The sequence below is a fragment of the Rana temporaria genome, chromosome 1, assembly GCF_905171775.1.
Source record: "Rana temporaria chromosome 1, aRanTem1.1, whole genome shotgun sequence".
Taxonomy (NCBI): domain Eukaryota; kingdom Metazoa; phylum Chordata; class Amphibia; order Anura; family Ranidae; genus Rana; species Rana temporaria.
In genome coordinates, this window is record NC_053489.1 from 168,746,353 (window position 1) to 168,764,335 (window position 17,983).

Genomic DNA, 17,983 nt, shown 5'->3' on the forward strand with positions numbered 1-17,983 from the left:
TTTTATGGAAATTAATTGCAATTCATCTGATCACTCTTCATAACATTCTGGAGTATATGCAAATTGCCATCATTGCCACAGCCCCTTAAAGGAGGCGTAACTGAAAAAAAAGGTTAATTAAATCTAGAAGGGCTATTTTTTTTTTTTTACCACTACTCTTACTTTATATTGGCTTTTAAAATTTACAAATGCAGCAATTTAGAAATTGGATGAAAGGTTTAGCACTGGAAAACACTTTTTGAAAGATAAAGTGGAGAACGTAGATTCTCGGTCCAAGGACCACGGCTCTGGAATGCTCTACCCACGACCATCCGCTTGGAAGAAAACCATCGGGTTTTTAGGAAAAAACTGAAGACCCACCTCTTCTGAAAGACCTGTACAACTTTGAATGCCAAGCGCCTTGAGGCAATTAAGTTTGCATTTGTTGCGCTATATAAGTTTCTCACTCAAAGTGCATTTTATATACAACTATATAGATCAGATCAACATGAGGGACAGATGAGGAGGAATGAGGGACAGAGGGACATTGCTCCAAATCAGGGACAGTCCCTCGAAATCAGGGACAGTTGGGAGCTATGTGAACACTATTTCAAATGTTCCTTCATGGTTACAACGTTTGGAAAGTCTGCCTGTCAAACAGAGAAGTCAGGGCTATTTCCAGTTTTCCACACATGAACTGAATCATCATCATCATAGAGTCCCTTGGAATGACAAAGCCCTGTCCTGACACCTCTGTCTGAGCCCCCCCTCCCTCTGTCATTATTGCCTCCAGGACTGCACTGACAGGGATTACACAAGCCCGCACATACGTCATCACTCTGCGACTACCGGCTCTCCTAGGCCATGTAAACAAAAGATGGCAGCTGCCTTGACAGGTGAGGATGCAGAGAGCAGTCTGCACGATGATAGCGATTCCTCGGACAGTACGGCGAGCTGCTCCCCGGCAGATGAGAACAGGACTCTGCCGATGTGCCCAAGCCTGGCGGGGCTGCCAGAGGAGCTTCTGGAGCTCATCCTATGTAAGGGGGATCTGGACTACAGGGACATGGCCAGTGTCAGCAGTGTCTGCAGGCGGCTCCGAGCGGTGTGTGCCACCCGGGGGAAAATATGGAGGAAGCAGCTGTTTACTCGGTAAGAGATTGATCGGGTGTGAGAGGGCAACCAAGAGCTGGGGATCGGTCAGTGTGTGAGAAGACAAGGGGATCAGAGATTGGTCAGTGGATGAGAAGACAAGGGGATCAGAGATTGGTCAGTGGATGAGAAAACAAGGAGATCAGGGATTGGTCAGTGTGTGAGAAGACAGGAAGGTCAGGGATTGGTCAGTGTGTGAGAAGACAGGAAGGTCAGGGATTGGTCAGTGTGTGAGAAGACAGGGGGGTCAGGTATTGGTCAGTGTGTGAGAAGACAGGGGGGGTCAGGCATTGGTCAGTGTGTGAGAAGACAGGAAGGTCAGGGATTGGTCAGTGTGTGAGAAGACAGGGGGGTCAGGTATTGGTCAGTGTGTGAGAAGACAGGGGGGTCAGGGATTGGTCTGTGTGTGAGAAGACAGTAAGGTCAGGGATTGGTCAGTGTGTGAGAATACAGGAAGGTCAGGCATTGGTCAGTGTGTGAGAATGCAGGAAGGTCAGGGATTGGTCAGTGTGTGAGAAGACAGGGGGGATCAGGGATTGGTCAGTGTGTGAGAAGACAGGGGGATCAGGGATTGGTCAGTGTGTGAGAAGACAGGGGGGGTCAGGGATTGGTCAGTGTGTGAGAAGACAGGGGGGGTCAGGGATTGGTCAGTGTGTGAGAAGACAGGGGGATCAGGGATTGGTCAGTGTGTGAGAAGACAGGGGGATCAGGGATTGGTCAGTGTGTGAGAAGACAGGGGGATCAGGGATTGGTCAGTGTGTGAGAAGACAGGGGGATCAGGGATTGGTCAGTGTGTGAGAAGACAGGGGGATCAGGGATTGGTCAGTGTGTGAGAAGACAGGGGGATCAGGGATTGGTCTGTGTGTGAGAAGACAGGGGGGTCAGGGATTGGTCTGTGTGTGAGAAGACAGGGGGGGTCAGGGATTGGTCTGTGTGTGAGAAGACAGGGGGATCAGGGATTGGTCAGTGTGTGAGAAGACAGGGGGGTCAGGGATTGGTCTGTGTGTGAGAAGACAGGGGGATCAGGGATTGGTCAGTGTGTGAGAAGACAGGGGGATCAGGGATTGGTCAGTGTGTGAGAAGACAGGGGGATCAGGGATTGGTCAGTGTGTGAGAAGACAGGGGGATCAGGGATTGGTCTGTGTGTGAGAAGACAGGGGGGTCAGGTATTGGTCAGTGTGAAAGACAAGGAGCTTTGGGGCTGGTCAGTGTGTGAGAAGAAAGGGGGATCAGGGATCAGTTAGTTTGTGACTGTGAGAAGACAAGGAGGTCGGGATTGGTCAGTGTGTAAAAAGACATGGAGATCAAGGATTGGTCAATGTGTGCGAAGGTATGTGGAGATCAGGGATTGGTCAGTATATCAGGCAGAAAAACCGTGGGTGTAGTGTAATCGTTTTTTCCCATTTACTTGCACGGCTGTCAAATTGGGAGTAGTGGAAGTGGTGCCCCAATGATCATGGTTGGTACTACTGTGTTTTCCCGAATATAAGATCTACTCCAAAAATAAGACCTAGCGTTATTTTCCAGGGCGGCTGCAATATAAGCCCTACACCAAAAATAAGCCCTAGTTTAAAATGTTTGTAAAATCCTTTAACCCACTCTATTACAGTAGTATATAATGTACAATGTGTGTGTTTCTGTAATATAAATGCGGGGACGAGTGCTCTGGCAGGTCACAGAAGCGCAGAGCGGCGCTATAACAAAAGGTATTTGGCACAATTATATTACAAAAATGCACACATTGTACATTATCTAATACTGTAAAAGAGTGGATTATAGGATTTTACAAGCATTTTAACTCGGTTGACACTGGGGATTCTTGTCAGGCAGGGAGGGAGATGGGGAGAGTAGACAGCACATTACATGGTAAGACCTACCCCGAAAATAAGCCCTACTGTGTCTTTTGTTGCCAAAATGAATATAAGACCTGGGCTTATTTTCGGGGAAACACAGTATCTGCACAGGGATGCATGGAACGTCTGTACATCCCCTCCAAGGCAAACACAGGCATATATTGCAGTACACCCTCATAAACAAGGCCTAACAAGGGGATTTATGTGTACAGGCCAGACCTACATATGCAGATTGTTTTAGTATCATATACATATCAGACGGATAGTACTGATCCTCCAGGACTTCTAGTTATATTGGTTTAGTTTTCATTGATCAGCCTGGATCAGTCCTATCTGAGGGATTCTTGTTTTGCATCCCAAATTTAAATGCAAATTTTCCAACATCTATGTCCACAAGATAACTCTCTGTGTTTAATGTATTATGTAGATGGCCAACAATAATCAAGTACTATAACCAAATGGACCTTCCAGATTGGCAGGAAGAGTATAAAAGTCGGCACAAGGCTGGCATAGCCGCACGAAAACTAGTGTCCTCATTCTCAAAGGAACTCATCGTGGAGCATGTAAGTGACATTTTACCAATGTTTTATGCCGTCTGTAAACATAGTAATGAAAATGTTTATAGCCAGACTTTTATTTATTCACATGACAGATAATGTAGTCTGTATGAACGAGCAGCTATAAGGCTTTGTAATGTCATTGGTGCAGGGAGCAGAGATCTTTTAGGAGGAACCAATTAAGATTTCAGTGGTTATTCAGCCAATTAGCTTTAGTCTTTACACTGATTTAACAGTTTGTGTTTTTAATAGGGTTGTCCCGATACCACTTTTTTGAGACCGAGTACAAGTACCGATACTTTTTTTTTAGGACTCGCTAATACCGAATACCGATACTTTTTTTTATTTTTTACTTTCAATAAGTTTTTATTAATATTTCATATAGGATTACAGTCATCATATATACTTTTCAAAAAAATAGATATGGCCTCTAGGAGCAATACATAACAGACTGCTAAGAAATCTTGAAACAGTAAATACCACAAAATAAAATAATTCCTGGGGGAACGAACAGAGGAAATATTGATTGCCCGGTAGGCTAAATAAAGTTGAACTAGTTGCTACCCTCAGGACCTAATAAGGTCAAACCAAGTAAACTTTGGCTCGGATTCGAGGGCAACTCGGAGTCCAGACCCTCAGCACCCCACTTGGGAACCTGCTGTGCTAAGGGAAGGGTCCCCGACCCCCTTACCTCGCCATCCCCCCCCCCCCATCACTCTCACTAATGTGGGCGGGGGGAGAGCAGTGGGATAGGAAGGGACTACCAAGTGCTTCCCCCCACAAAACATGTCAAAAATAAATGAGTCTAAAAGATATTAAAGTGTCAATACCATCGACCGTAACCCTGTAAAGGTCGCTTGGGTAATAAATCAAGAGGATCCTGTACCAAAGGGATAGCAACATAAAGGAAAGAGGTTAGGAAATAGAGAGGAGAAGAGGGATAGAGGGCAGGGAAGGGTGGGGAGCTAAGATGTCTAACCTATATCTAGACGGCAGTCAAGCTTTGACATAATCGGGTGCCAGAGGAACACCAATATAGTCAGCCCAAGGGCCCCAAGTTTCATGAAACCTCTCAGAAGAGTCATCCAGTATGCTGGATAACTTTTCTTGGGTCATGACCCATGAAATTTTTTGTTTGGCTACCGAAACCAACGGCTTGGGTTGTTTCCAGGATTTTGCAATGGCAATTTTGGCCCCAAGCAGAATGAAGTGCAGTAATTTTTGAGTAGGTTTGGCCAGGAGAGGGATATGGGCATTCAGGAGAGCCACTTCTGGCGTCCTAGGAATCCGGCTCCCTGTCACTTTGAAAATCATGTTGAAGATGATTCGCCAGAAGGAGCGGATCCTAGGACACTCCCACCATGTATGGGCCATAGTGCCTCTCAGCTGACAACCCCTGAAACAATTTGGGTCTCCACCTGGATACATGGCCGCTAATCTGGAGGGTGTGAGATACCATCTAGTAATGACTTTAACACTCGCCTCATTCAAGGACGTTCCCTGGATACCTTGAAATGATCTAAAGAATGCTTTATGCCAAGATTCTTGGCTAATGTTCATTTGAAAGTCAGCCTCCCAAGCCTCCATATAGGATGTTTTGGTTGATGGGTGAGTGAGGGTCGCATAGATTGCCGAAATACCACCTCTCCGCTCCACGGCCTGACCGCACCAGATCTCATATGAGGTAAAGTTAGGGGGTAAAGGCTTAGATTTCCAGATGGCATGCAGGAATTGTGAAATCTGCTGAAAGCGGGCTTTCTCCGATTCAGGAAGTTTCAGGGTGTGCATACAGAAAGATAGGGAGATAGGACCACTGGAGGTAAAATACTGTCCTATCCGATACAGCCCCTTATCTATCCACCACCTAAATTCCTCAGGTCGTAAACCGGGAGGGAAATCAGGGTTATTAAAAATATGGGCTAAAGGACGGATAGAGGAGGTAAGGCTGGTATTTTGTCTAAGGCGATCCCATAGGGCAAAGGATTGGGACAACACTGGGGATAAGATAGCTGGGCGAGATTTGCTAGGGATCCAAAGAAGGCAGTCCAGAGGTGTAGTGGGAACCGCCTGTTCCTCTATGCTGACCCAATCTGGTACATTGTGTTTGTCATATATAGATGAGAGCTGTGCTAATCTAGCTGAGAGGTAGTAACTGTGAAGATCGGGAAGTCCAAGCCCTCCTTTGCGTTTGTGTCGATAGAGTGTGTCCTGAGGTATACGATACCCCGATGAGCCCCATACGAACTTAAGCAGTTTACTTTGAAAGGACTTTAAGTGATTCCTTCTGATTGGGATAGGGAGGGAGCGAAAGAAGTATAGGAGTTTAGGGAACAGGGTCATTTTGATCGAGTTGATCCTACCTAACCAGGATAGGTTAAATTTAGACCAAGTAAGCAAGTCAGATTCTAGTTTTTTGTATATGGGGGGATAATTAAGGTTATAGAGAGCCTCGGTCTTGGCTGCTAAGGTGACGCCAAGGTATTTGATATTTGACTCACTCCAGGTGAATTTGAAGGACTGTTGGAGGCCCTGAACTTCTTGGGGACTTAGGGATACATTAAGTGCTTGCGATTTGGAGTAGTTGACCGAGAGACCCGATATTTTAGAAAAGTCGTCCAGGGTACGACATAGGTTGTGGAGGGAGGAGATGGGAGAGGTCAAGAACAATAGTATGTCGTCCGCAAAGAGGGCACATTTATGGGTCTGTTCCCCACATTTGACTCCTAATATGTTGGGATTCTGTCGTATGGCAATAGCAAGAGATTCTATTGCAATAGCAAACAATAAAGGCGACAGAGGACAGCCTTGTCTAGTGCCTCTCTTAATTTCTATTGGTTTGGAGTAATGACCATTAATCCGAACTACCGCCCTAGGGTGTGCATACAGGGCTCTGATAATACCCAGAAACCCGGTCCCAAATCCCCAGCGTTCAAGAACGCTGAAAATGTAGGGCCAGGAAACAGAATCAAAGGCCTTCTGGAGGTCCAATGACAATAAAAAACCCTTCTGGGGGGTCCCTCCCGTCCAATTGGTTTGTAGGATCGATATTAAATCTATTGCACGTCTAATTTGGTCTGGGCCTTGTCTGCCCGGTATAAACCCCACTTGGTTCCTGTGTACATATTGTCCAATAAACCCCGCCAGTCTGTTGGCTAGTATTTTAGTTAGGACCTTAAGGTCGTTGTTGATAAGGGAAATTGGACGGTAATTTTGGACATCTTCTGGGTTTTTGTCAGGTTTGGGTATAACTGTGATGAAAGCCGTGTTAATCTGGGGATCAAAAGGGTTGCCCATGGTTTTGGAGTTAAAGAATTTGACCATATGCGGTGTGAGTATATCCACAAAGGATTTATAATAAGGAATGGAAAGACCGTCCGGTCCTGGAGCTGACCCCTTGCGGAGACCCTTGATCACCTCCCTTACCTCATCTTCTGTAATTGGGGAATCCATTATGTCCCTGTGGTCCCTCGAGAGAGAAGGGATGGGGAGACCATCAAAAAATTGTGAATGTAGGTCCGTCGAGGGCGGTGTATGAGAGTCATAAAGGCTTGAATAGAAGCTGTGAAAAGCCTCTAGAGTTTTGGAGGGATTGGTCGTGGGAGGATCCCCCCCTATTTTGATTTTAGGCATGGATATCAGTTTGGTTTTGGGGGAAAGTTTAGATGCTAGCATGGTGCCGATTCTATCGGCTTTGGTAAAGAATTTGTGTGCGCTCCATCTAAGTGATTTTTCTGCACGGGTCGTCAGGGCTAGGTTCAGCGCCAGTCTGGCATTATCAAGCAGGGTAGTCGGGACCCCAGTCGGATTCTTTTTATGCAGTTCCTTAAGAGAAGTATATTCCTTTTCTAATTTATTTATGTCTGCTAACCTTTCCTTTTTAACACGCAATGAGATCTGGATAAGCTTACCCCTGATAAAGGCTTTGTGGGCCGCCCAGAGTGTTTCTTCGGAGACTTCCCCAGTGTCGTTGAGCTTAAAATAATCCAATAGGGCTGCACCTATCTCCTTGACTCTGGCCGGCTCAGAAAGAAGTGACTCATTCAATCTCCACAACGTACGTGAACCTTCCCTGATGCCTAGCTTAAGTGAGATAAGAACTATGGAGTGGTCTGATAGAGCGGAATCCCGTATGGATGCCGACAAGACTGCCGGCAAAATGGTGGAAGGTGTAAGAATGTGGTCAATGCGAGCATAGGTAAGTTGTGGGTGGGAGAAGTGGGTATAGTCTCTCTTAGAGGGGTTGAGATCTCTCCAGGCGTCCGCTAGGCCAAAGCCATGCAGAAGCCTGGCTATTTTAAGACTTTCTCTCGTTGGGCGTATCAGTCTTGACCCAGGAGGTTTAGTTTTGTCCAGTCCTTGGTCCAAGGCCATGTTGGAATCCCCGCCAAATACAATAGTGCCTTCTAAGTTAGGGGATAGGGCTTCTAACATAATTTTAAAAAATTTTGCTTGCCCCCTGTTAGGTGCGTAATAGGATACAAATGAAAATAATTGATCCCCTATTGTGCCTTTTATTAATAAAAACCTCCCATCTGGGTCAGAGATGTCGGAAATCTTAACGAATGCACATTTTTTGGAGAATAGAATAGCAACCCCTTTTGTTTTGTTTTCTGCACTGGCTAAATAAAATTGGGGAAAATGCTGATGAAGAAAAGTAGGGCTGTATCGGATAGGAAAGTGAGTCTCCTGTAACATAATGACATCAAAATGGAGAGCTTTATAGTGATCCAATACCTTCCTTCGTTTAATCGGGGAGTTTAAGCCTTGGACATTGTGGGATGCGATGCGGAGCTTAGAATCTAAGGAGTTAGCCATGGAGTTCAGAGGTGGCCCCCCAGCACGAGCACCCCACACTCACCTGCTGCAATGTCGGGTCCGGGAAGGTTCTGGCCCCAATCACAGGTACCGTCATGAGGTCTGAACCCCCTGAGATGAGTCGGATAACTGAGGAACCAGAAAGCATGATATATGTTAGACAAGCAAAAAGATACATAGGGATCAAGGGAAGAGGGTGGGGTAGACAGAAAAGAACAGAATCAGAAAGGTCTCCTGAAGTAAGGAAAAGGAGCGCTAGGGAGGAGAAGCCCCAGTCACTCATGACAATGAATTCGTAAATAGCTCTCCCTAAACCAGGGAAAGCCGTCCATCCCTCGGAGACCATAAGGCGTCCGAAGGCTGGAAGGAGGCGCATAGGAGCCAGGCCCAGACCGGGCGCCCATGAGAAAAATATGATCACAGAAGATTAAATGAATCGGTGCACGACACACAATAAATCCTGCACAGGGGTGTAAGAGCGGAAAATCCCCGACCCCCGCCGCGGACCCCCCCCCCCAAAAAGGGTTATGGGGGGAACCCGCCCCGGCCACCGGGGAAACCCAGCAACAAAACTTCCTTTCACCCCCACAACAATACGAGAGAGTCTTACCAACTGCGGGAGAAAAAAAAATAAGAAACCCCGTAATATTCCGGTAGTAAAAAAAATAAAAAAAAGGATATATGCAACCTCCCTAAAACCCAAAGGGTTTAGCTTTAGTTAAAAGGCCGGTACTTAGTAATCAGGGGGGATACATACAATATAGATAACAATTCTAGCATATCTGGGAGTATATATATCACACTTGAATCCGGAAACTACATTACAGTAGAGACTAGGAAAAAAAAAAAAAGAAAATTTTTTTTGGAAGAGAAAAACACCACACAATGGAGGAAATAGAGTTAGATAAGTCAAGTAGAATATTCAGCTCAGCCAAGGCTCAGCTAGACGTTGAACAAAGACCTGCTATTCAAGCAGGTGAGGCACTACTTCAGGTTGCTCCATCATCCTTAGCCTTCTTATTTTTGTTCTTCACCCATAATGGAGATGGAGGGCTAGTAGGAATGGCTCGTTTATTAGATCCCTGTCCAGTGTTGGAAGTGTCCATCTCTGCTTCTTGTGCAATGATCTTCAGGCGTAGGAGTAAGGCCTCTCCTTCTGACAGATTGGAAAAAGCGTAGGGCTTGCCTTTAAATTCAAACTTGACTGCGAATGGGAAGGCCCATTTATATTTGATCACTTTCTGGGTTAGAGCTATGAGTAGAGGTTTCAAGGATCGACGTCTCTGGATGGTGGATGGAGAAAGATCGGTGAAAAGTTGTACCTGATGTCCCTGGCACATTATGTTCTGATTAGATCTTGCTTGCCTCATGACCTCCTCCTTTATGAAATAATGATGGGGTTTGGCGATGATATCCCTAGGGAAACCGTCTTTCCTGGGAGGTCCCAGGGCTCTATGAGCTCTATCCAGCTCCAAATGATGGGGGGCCACAGAAGGGATGAGGTATTTAATAAGGTCCTGCACTGCCTCTGGCACATTTAGAATGGTCTCAGGGAGCCCACGGATCCTTATATTCGATCTTCTCGATCTGTTCTCGAGGTCATCTATACGAGACATTGCAATGTCTAATTGGTCTTGTAGTGTTTGTATTTGGCTGTAGTTCTGTGAAGTAGCAGCCACTGTCTCCTCCATTTTGCTTTCAATAGCTTCAATTCTAGAGCCTAGGGAATGGAAGTCTGCCTTTAGGTCCCCTGTTATTTTAGCAGCAGTTTGAGACAATCCTCTCTCCAGCAGCATAGAGAATTTGAGGAATAGGTCATCCATTGATACTGCAGAGCCCTGTAGCTGCGTGTCATGGCTGAGGGAATTTTGTGTCAGTAGTATATTAGCCCCCATTAGTAAGGGAAGTGATTCAGCCCCCTCTGGCATTTTTAACAGGTTGATGGCTTCCTGGGGTAAAGAGCTCTTCTGAGGGGAACTTCCCACTGCCTCTGGGGAAAACTGCTGGGGGGAGATGAAGGGCTGCACCGGCCTGTGTGTCCCTCTTTCAGTCAGGCTGTGTGTGAGGGCTTTAGACTGCTGCGTGGCGGCCATCTTGGATTCACCTCACGGCTCCTCACCTCTCATATCTGCCCCAATCCTCCTCCCTTTCGTCCGCCGATGGCACCAAAATGTGCCCGCTAGCCCGAGGAGTCCGCTCGTACCGTTCGTGACGAGCTACGACGGCCGTGGACCGAGCTAGGGGCGCCGCAGTCTGAGCCTGGAGCGGAGCGCACGGATCAGGCGTCCATCACCGCCGCTCGCGCATGCGCCTCCCCTTTTTTTTATTTTTTATGTCATGTGACAGTGGCGGTATTTTTCTACTATTTTTTTTTTTTTTTACAATTTTTTTTTTACTATTTCTTTTTTTTTTGTGATTTTTTTTTTTGTTGTTGTTTTTTTTGGGGTGTGTTTGTTTGTTTTTTGTTTTTTTATTTATTTATTTTTTCAAAAATATTTATTGCATTTTTTTTTTTTTTTTTAATCAGCCCTGTTGGGGGGGGGGGGGGCTTTGGTGAGATATCAGGTGTCTTAAAAGACCTCTGAAATCTCCCCTTTAAGACAGAGAAAGGGACTAAGGGCACAGATTCCCCAGTCCCTTTCTCTGCAGCCTCAGCTGAAATGAATGGAGAGAAGCTCCTCTCCATTCATAAACTGAAGCATCGTAAACACAGGTTATGATGCTCAGTTATGTGAATGGACAGAGTCAATGATCACTCCATTCGGAAAAGGTAGGAGCCGGATTTAGCGGCTCCTACCTCCGCTCTCCATTCTGACAAATTGAGGGGGGAGAGAAGAGCGACATGGACGGTGGGGGAGAGAAGAGCGACATGGACGGTGGGGGAGAGAAGAGCGACACGGACGGTGGGGGAGAGAACAGCGGCACGGATGGGGGGGGGGGGGAATAGCGGCACTGACAGGGGGAGAGAAGAGCGGCACGGAGCACGGGGGGAGGAAAGACTGCACGGAGCACGGGAGGGGAGGAAAGACTGCACGGAGCACGGGAGGGGAGGAAAGACTGCACGGAGCACGGGAGGGGAGGAAAGACTGCACGGGAGGGAAGGAAAGACTGCACGGGAGGGGAGGAAAGACTGCACGGCGCACGGGAGGGGAGGAAAGACTGCACGGAGCACGGGAGGGGAGGAAAGACTGCACGGAGCACGGGAGGGGAGGAAAGACTGCACGGAGCACGGGAGGGGAGGAAAGACTGCACGGAGCACGGGAGGGGAGGAAAGACTGCACGGAGCACGGGAGGGGAGGAAAGACTGCACGGAGCACGGGAGGGGAGGAAAGACTGCACGGAGCACGGGGGGGGGGGGAGGAAAAACTGCACGGAGCACAGGGGGAGGAAAGACTGCACAGAGCACGGGGGAGAAGACTTGCAACGCCCCTGCCTGCCCAGGTATCGGCTGAGGCATCAGAGCATTCCCCCCCCCCCCCCTCGAGTACAAGTACTCGGGGAAATGCTCAGTATCGGTACCGATACTAGTATCGGTATCGGGACATCCCTAGTTTTTAATGACCTTTTTTTCTACTGTAATTTTTTTTTTAGGTTCCCTGTAAAATAGAAATTAATTTTAGAAACGGTCTGACCAAAAAATAAACATAAGAAGAAGGTGCACCAGCCTAGTGCATGACCGTAAAACTGTTTAACCGCTTGCCGACCATATGACTTGCATATAAGGCGGCAAGGTGGCTCTTCTGCGCAGTATCACATAACTAGTACATGATCCTGCACTCCCTGCTCTGGGGGCGCACATGCACACCGCCGGCACCGACCTGCTGTGATTCTAAACAGCGGGAGCTGATCTGTGGGTACTGTGGACTCGACGTCCACCGGCACCCGTCAATCGTTGGCAGAGAGCCAGAACGGCGATCTGTCTATGAAAATAAGGCAGATTGCCATTCTTTCGGTAGGGAAGGCGTTGATCCTGTGTTCCCAGACAGCTCATAGGACTGAAAGTTAAAGACGGGGTAAGCCTTCTGAAAAGTCTTCTGTGTGAAGGTAAGCCCCTTCTGTTTGCCTCTAGCATGCGGATGCAGAGAGCTCCCCGTCTTTAAGCACGCACGCTATCCCTTGCCTCTGGTGCCCCCTTCAGCTACTCCATTCATAGATCCTACTCATGGACTACAGCTAGTTCTCAGTTTTCTTGTTGTGCCCAATTGTTACTGTGTTGCCCAATGTTCAGCTGGACAGCTTTTGGACATCCTGGCACAATCTGGATTCTTGTGCCCCTCAAAATAACTCAACACACAGCCATTAATGTCTAAACCGCTGGCAACAAAAGTGATCACACCCCATAGTGAAAATGTCCAAATTGGGCTCAATTAGCTATTTTGCCTCCCCAGTGTCATGTGACTCGTTAGCGTTACAAGGTCTCAGGTGTGAATGGGGAGCAGGTGTGTTAAATTTGGTGTTATCGCTCTCACTCTCTCATACTGGTCACTGGAAGTTGAACATGGCACCTCATGGCAAAGAACTGTTTGAGGATCTGAAAAAAATTATTGTGGCTAAAGAAGATTGCCAAGACCCTGAAACTGAGCTGCAGCATGGTGGCCAAGAACATACAGAGGTTTAACAGGACAGGTTCCACTCGGAACAGGCCTCGCCATGGTCGACCAAAGAAGTTGTTTGGATTGTTGTTGGGAAATAGACATATGAGTGCTGCCAGCATTGCTGCAGAGGTTAAAGGGGTGGGGGGGTTAGCCTGTCAGTGCTCAGACCATACGCCGCACACTGCATCAAATTGGTCTGCATGGCTGTCGTCCCAGAACGAAGCCTCTTCTAAAGATTATTCACAAGAAAACCCGCAAACAGTTTACGGAAGACAAGCAGACTAAGGACGTGGATTACTGGAACCATGTCCTGTGATCTGATGAGACCAAGATAAACTTATTAGGTTCAGATGGTGTCAAGCGTGTGAGGAGTTCAAACCTGACTTTGTCCAAGAGGACCACTGCCTTGCTAGGCCTCTGGACGAAGTCAGGTTTGACGAAACGGCGTAGGGAGGAGTGGCGTGCTGATGTCACCAAAACACTAAACACAAAGTCCCGGAAAGGAACGAGCTGTGAGAGCCGGCCGGCTACTATATCTATCGCACGCAAATTTATCTTCACTTTTGTAAGTGGTATTTTAATTTATTTTATTAAACAATTTTTTACTGGGTTACGCTATGTTGTTTACTATCCTTTTTTTCAATCGGCCATGAACAATCAATTTGAGACATCTGACAGCACTATACAGAGACCCAGGCTGGGGTACATGCTATCTTTTGAACATAGATCCCTGCTAGGGATCATAGTTTCTGGTAAGCGGCAGTTGATTTGGAGGTGGAGGATCCCTTTTCTATCATTCAGCACTGTTCGTGGGTGATTTGTTGTTTGATGTCACCAAACTACCCCTATGAGGACTTCACAATACCAACATATTGGCATCCACCATTTTCAGCCACGGAGTTTGCCTAACATCCATTCATTAGTGGGACTACCTGAACTTTTTGTTTTTAATTTAATTCATATTGTGATGAATGCCATTAATTTGACACAGAGTGCATCTTCTTATTTCATTTTGTTTTTCCACTTATTTTCACTATTCCTAGTAAGCATTGTTGTTGTTCATTATTCAGTTCAGCATCATTGAGCATATCGGGATTATTATTTTTGCGCAGCTTTTATTGATTACAGGTTTACATTGTGTGTGTGTGTGTGTGTGTCTCACATTTATAGTTGCAGCATTTGTTCACATTACATCCAATTCTCTAGTTTAGGATTGGTTCAACTGACAGCACAGTAACATATACCTTTTTCCACAAAGACAAGCGTGTCTTGCCTACAGTCAAGCATGGTTATGGGTGTGTTATGGTCTGGGGCTGCATGAGTGTTGCTGGCTCTGGGGAGCTACAGTTCATTGAGGGAATCATGAATGCCAACATGTACTGTGACATGCTGAAGCAGAGCATGATCCCCTCCCTTCGGAGACTGGGCCACAGGCAGTATTCCAACATAACGACCCCAAACACACCTCCAAGACGACCACTGCCTTGCTAAAGAAGCTGAGGGTAAAGGTGATGGACTGGCCAAGCATGTCTCCAGACCTAAACTCTACTGAGCATCAGTGGGGCATCCTCAAATGGAAGGTGGAGGAGCGCAAGGTCTCTACCATCCACCAGCTCCGTGATGTTGTCATGGAGGAGTGGAAGAGGACTTCAGTGGCAACCTGTGAAGCTCTGGTGAACTCCATGCCCAAGAGGGTTAAAGGCAGTGCTGGAAAATAATAGTGGCGACACAAATTATTGACACTTTGGACCCAATTTGGATATTTTCACTTAGGGGTGTACTCACTTTTGTTGCCAGCGGTTTAGACATGAATGACTGTGTGTTGAGTTAGTTGGAGGGGACAGCAAATTTACACTGTTATACAAGCTGTACACTCACTACACAACATTGTAGCAAAGTGTAATTTCTTCAGTGTTCTCACATGAAAAGATAAAATAAAATATTAACAAAAATGTGAGGGGTGTGCTCACTTTTGTGAGATTGAGAGTGTGTGTGTGTGTGTGTGTGTGTGTGTATGTACAATGCCAGTTTTTCTTGAATTTCAAAATCTTAGCTTGTATACTGTATATTTGAGTTATGCAGAATGTAACCTTTACGATAAAGTATCTTAACTTTTTTTATTTTTTTTTTCTCTCATTAGCGTTTGCCCTGTGAAGGTTTTAATGATCTTGAGAGTTTGGGCCATCCTGCACATTTCATTGAAGATGAGTTATTGTCTATAATTGGTATAGAGAGCTGGTAAGTTATCATTGAGATATCACAGTGATGTTTTTGCATTTGGCTGTCAGATTCAAGTTATTCCCCAATAACCTATTTGGGGAATATATTTGCCATCTCTGTCCTGGTACCTGAAAACAAAGCTTGATTTAGGCTCCATTCGTACATCAAAGTCGCATGACATGTCATACCCTATGTTTTAATATTTGTTCATGCACTACTTTTGGTCCAACTTTCATGCAAATTGAGGTCATAGACATCATTGCACCTGAATGTTTTAGATGCAACAGTTTTGACCACCTTTGGAGGCACAGCCTGGTTGTTAAGGAGCTGGCACTCGTCCGTGTCCTTAACAACTAGTAAACAACATAGTTGTCAAGGAGTGGGTGGCCGCTGGCATCCTTAACAACCAGTGAATAATGGGCTGTTAAGGAGCGGGCGGCATACCGCGTCCTTAACAACTGATGACTGATCAGATTCACTGCTGGCAGCTGAATGGCAGCATTATATATAAAAAAAAAAGAAAAATTAATTTTGAGGGAAACCCCATGACAAAATTAAAAATGGCATGGGGGTTCCCTCCCAAAATCCATACCAGACCTTCTATCCTAGCATGCAGCTCATCAGGCAAGGAAAGAAGGGGGGGGGGGGGTGAGCAAGCGCCCAACCCATCTGAACAATACCACCCCCCCCAAAGCACCTTGTCCCCTTGTTGATGAGGACACAGGCCTCTTGCCCACAACCCTGGCCTAGTGGACTTGTGCCAGGGCCCCATTGGTAAAGGGGGCTTCCAGATTCAAATAAGTTACCACTGGGCCAGGTTTGTGGGGAAGAGGCCCTTGTCCTAATCAAAGCATCCCCCACATTGAGGGCATGTGGCCTGGTATGGTTTAGGAAGGGGGGCTTCCACTCATATCCCCCACCTTTCCTAACTGCATGTTGGGGATAAGGGTCTGATATTAATTTTGGGGGGACCATCACACCATTTTTTTTAATGTTGGCATGGGGTTCCTTAGGTCTGGTATGGATTTTAGGGGAGGAACCCTTAAAATCTGTACTAGTGTGTGTTGTGTGTGTGTTGTTTTTATTTAAAAAAAAATGTATGCCGGCATTCTTTTGTTTACACTCGGCTGCCAGCGGGGAATTCCACTGACAGCTGATGACTCGTTGGTTAGGGACGTGGAGGCCACTTGCTCCTTAACAACCCAAAAGTGCTTTTTTGTTTTGAAGTATTCTGACTTAATTTAACATTTTTGTTAATGTGATTTAAATTTTTTTATATATATAATTTTTTTTTTTTTTAGTACTCGCCAATACCAATTACCGATACCTACTGCAACTTTTGTGTTTACACTTCAGCTGTCAGCAATGGTAAAAAGCATTGAAAAGTTATTTTACAAATGATATATAATTTTTTTTCTTTTTTCGCTTTTTTTTTTTATGTGAAACATGTAAATATATGTTAAAGGTGTAAAAATATTAATGAACAAAGCAAACAAATTTTTTTTTTTTTTTTTAATTATTAATAGTTTATAAAATAGAAGTACATAAAAATGGAGGAGTAGAATATGGAGCTAATAAGGCTAATTAGAGTAAATTAAAGGGTAAGTTCACCTTTTAGAAAAAAATCTGTAAGGTGAACTTACACAGGTACCCCTCCTCGCCCCCCGGTCCTGCTTACCTGTACTGTCGCACTTTCCGGGTCTATGCCCCCGTATATCTGCGCCAGGAGCCCGGGGCTTAGAAATCATCTCTCCATCCTCGCATCTTCTTCAGAGCTGAAAGGAAAGGCTATGTGGCTGCTGTTCAGCAGGTCAGCGGGACCGGGGAGGGGGGGGGGGGCGAAGAGGGGGACCTGTGTAAGTTCACCTTACAGAGTTTTCTGTAAAGGTGGACTTACCCTTTAATTTACTCTAATCAGCCTTATTAAATCTTTATTCTCCTCCATTTAATTTTTATTTTCCTGCCGATGTACTTCTATTTTATAAACTATTAACAATTAAACCTTTTTTTTTTGTTTGTTTGCTTTGTTCATTAATATTTTTACACCTTAAACATATATTTACACGTTTTACATTGAAAAAAAGTGCAAAATAAAAAATGTATATATCATTTGTAAAATTAACTTTTCAATGGTCATTGCTGACCACTGAAGTGTAAACAAAAAAGTTAGGTATCGGTAATTGGTATCGGCGAGTACTAAAAAAAAAACGTAATGGTATTATTATTATTATTATTTTTTTTTTTTTTTTTTTTTTACACGTAAGATTAATTTTATTTACATTTTCTTTAAATTTGATTGAAGCAAAGAGTATTATGTCTTATTGTATTGCCATCTTGTTTGAACCTAATGTTAATGGGTTATAAATATGTAAAATAAAGTTCTTTAGAATCGTGATCTTTATTCTAAGCATCTTCAGAATCTTGTGATTCTCATTTTTTTCGAGATTCGTCTAGCTCTACTAGACAGTGTCATGTGTGCACCAGAAGACACTTTTGTTAGACTCAGGAGATCCACTTTTGCTTCCACTGGTAATTTATTCATAATTGGGGGTTCTACCAAACAAAATCCCCATTTGAAACAATGTAGAAATGTATTTATTTTGTAGATTTGTGGAAACCTGTATAGAGGGGGAAAAAAACACAATTTACAGACCTACTTCTGAAAATGCTAGGTGTCTGGAGCATTGTTAAAACACCACGTTGACTTTATTTTAGTTTATCAGTCATCTGGGATTTTATGATCTTTTCTGATTGTGGGGGTTTAGGTCTGAACCAAAAGAGGGGAGTGTTGGACCTCTGCAGAGAGCCCACT

General features: G+C 45.2%; 1 protein-coding gene across 1 annotated transcript in view; it reads left to right on the top strand.

The window, feature by feature from the left end:
* Positions 1 to 815: 815 nt before the first annotated feature.
* FBXO21 (F-box protein 21) overlaps positions 816 to 17,983 on the top strand; it is a 70,379-nt gene continuing 53,211 nt past the window's right edge. Inside the window, exons 1-3 of the mRNA XM_040345911.1 lie at positions 816 to 1,131; positions 3,412 to 3,547; positions 15,092 to 15,189. Of these exons, the coding sequence (XP_040201845.1) occupies positions 857 to 1,131; positions 3,412 to 3,547; positions 15,092 to 15,189 (509 nt within the window). The 5' untranslated portion in view covers positions 816 to 856. The remainder of the gene's footprint in view (positions 1,132 to 3,411; positions 3,548 to 15,091; positions 15,190 to 17,983) is intronic.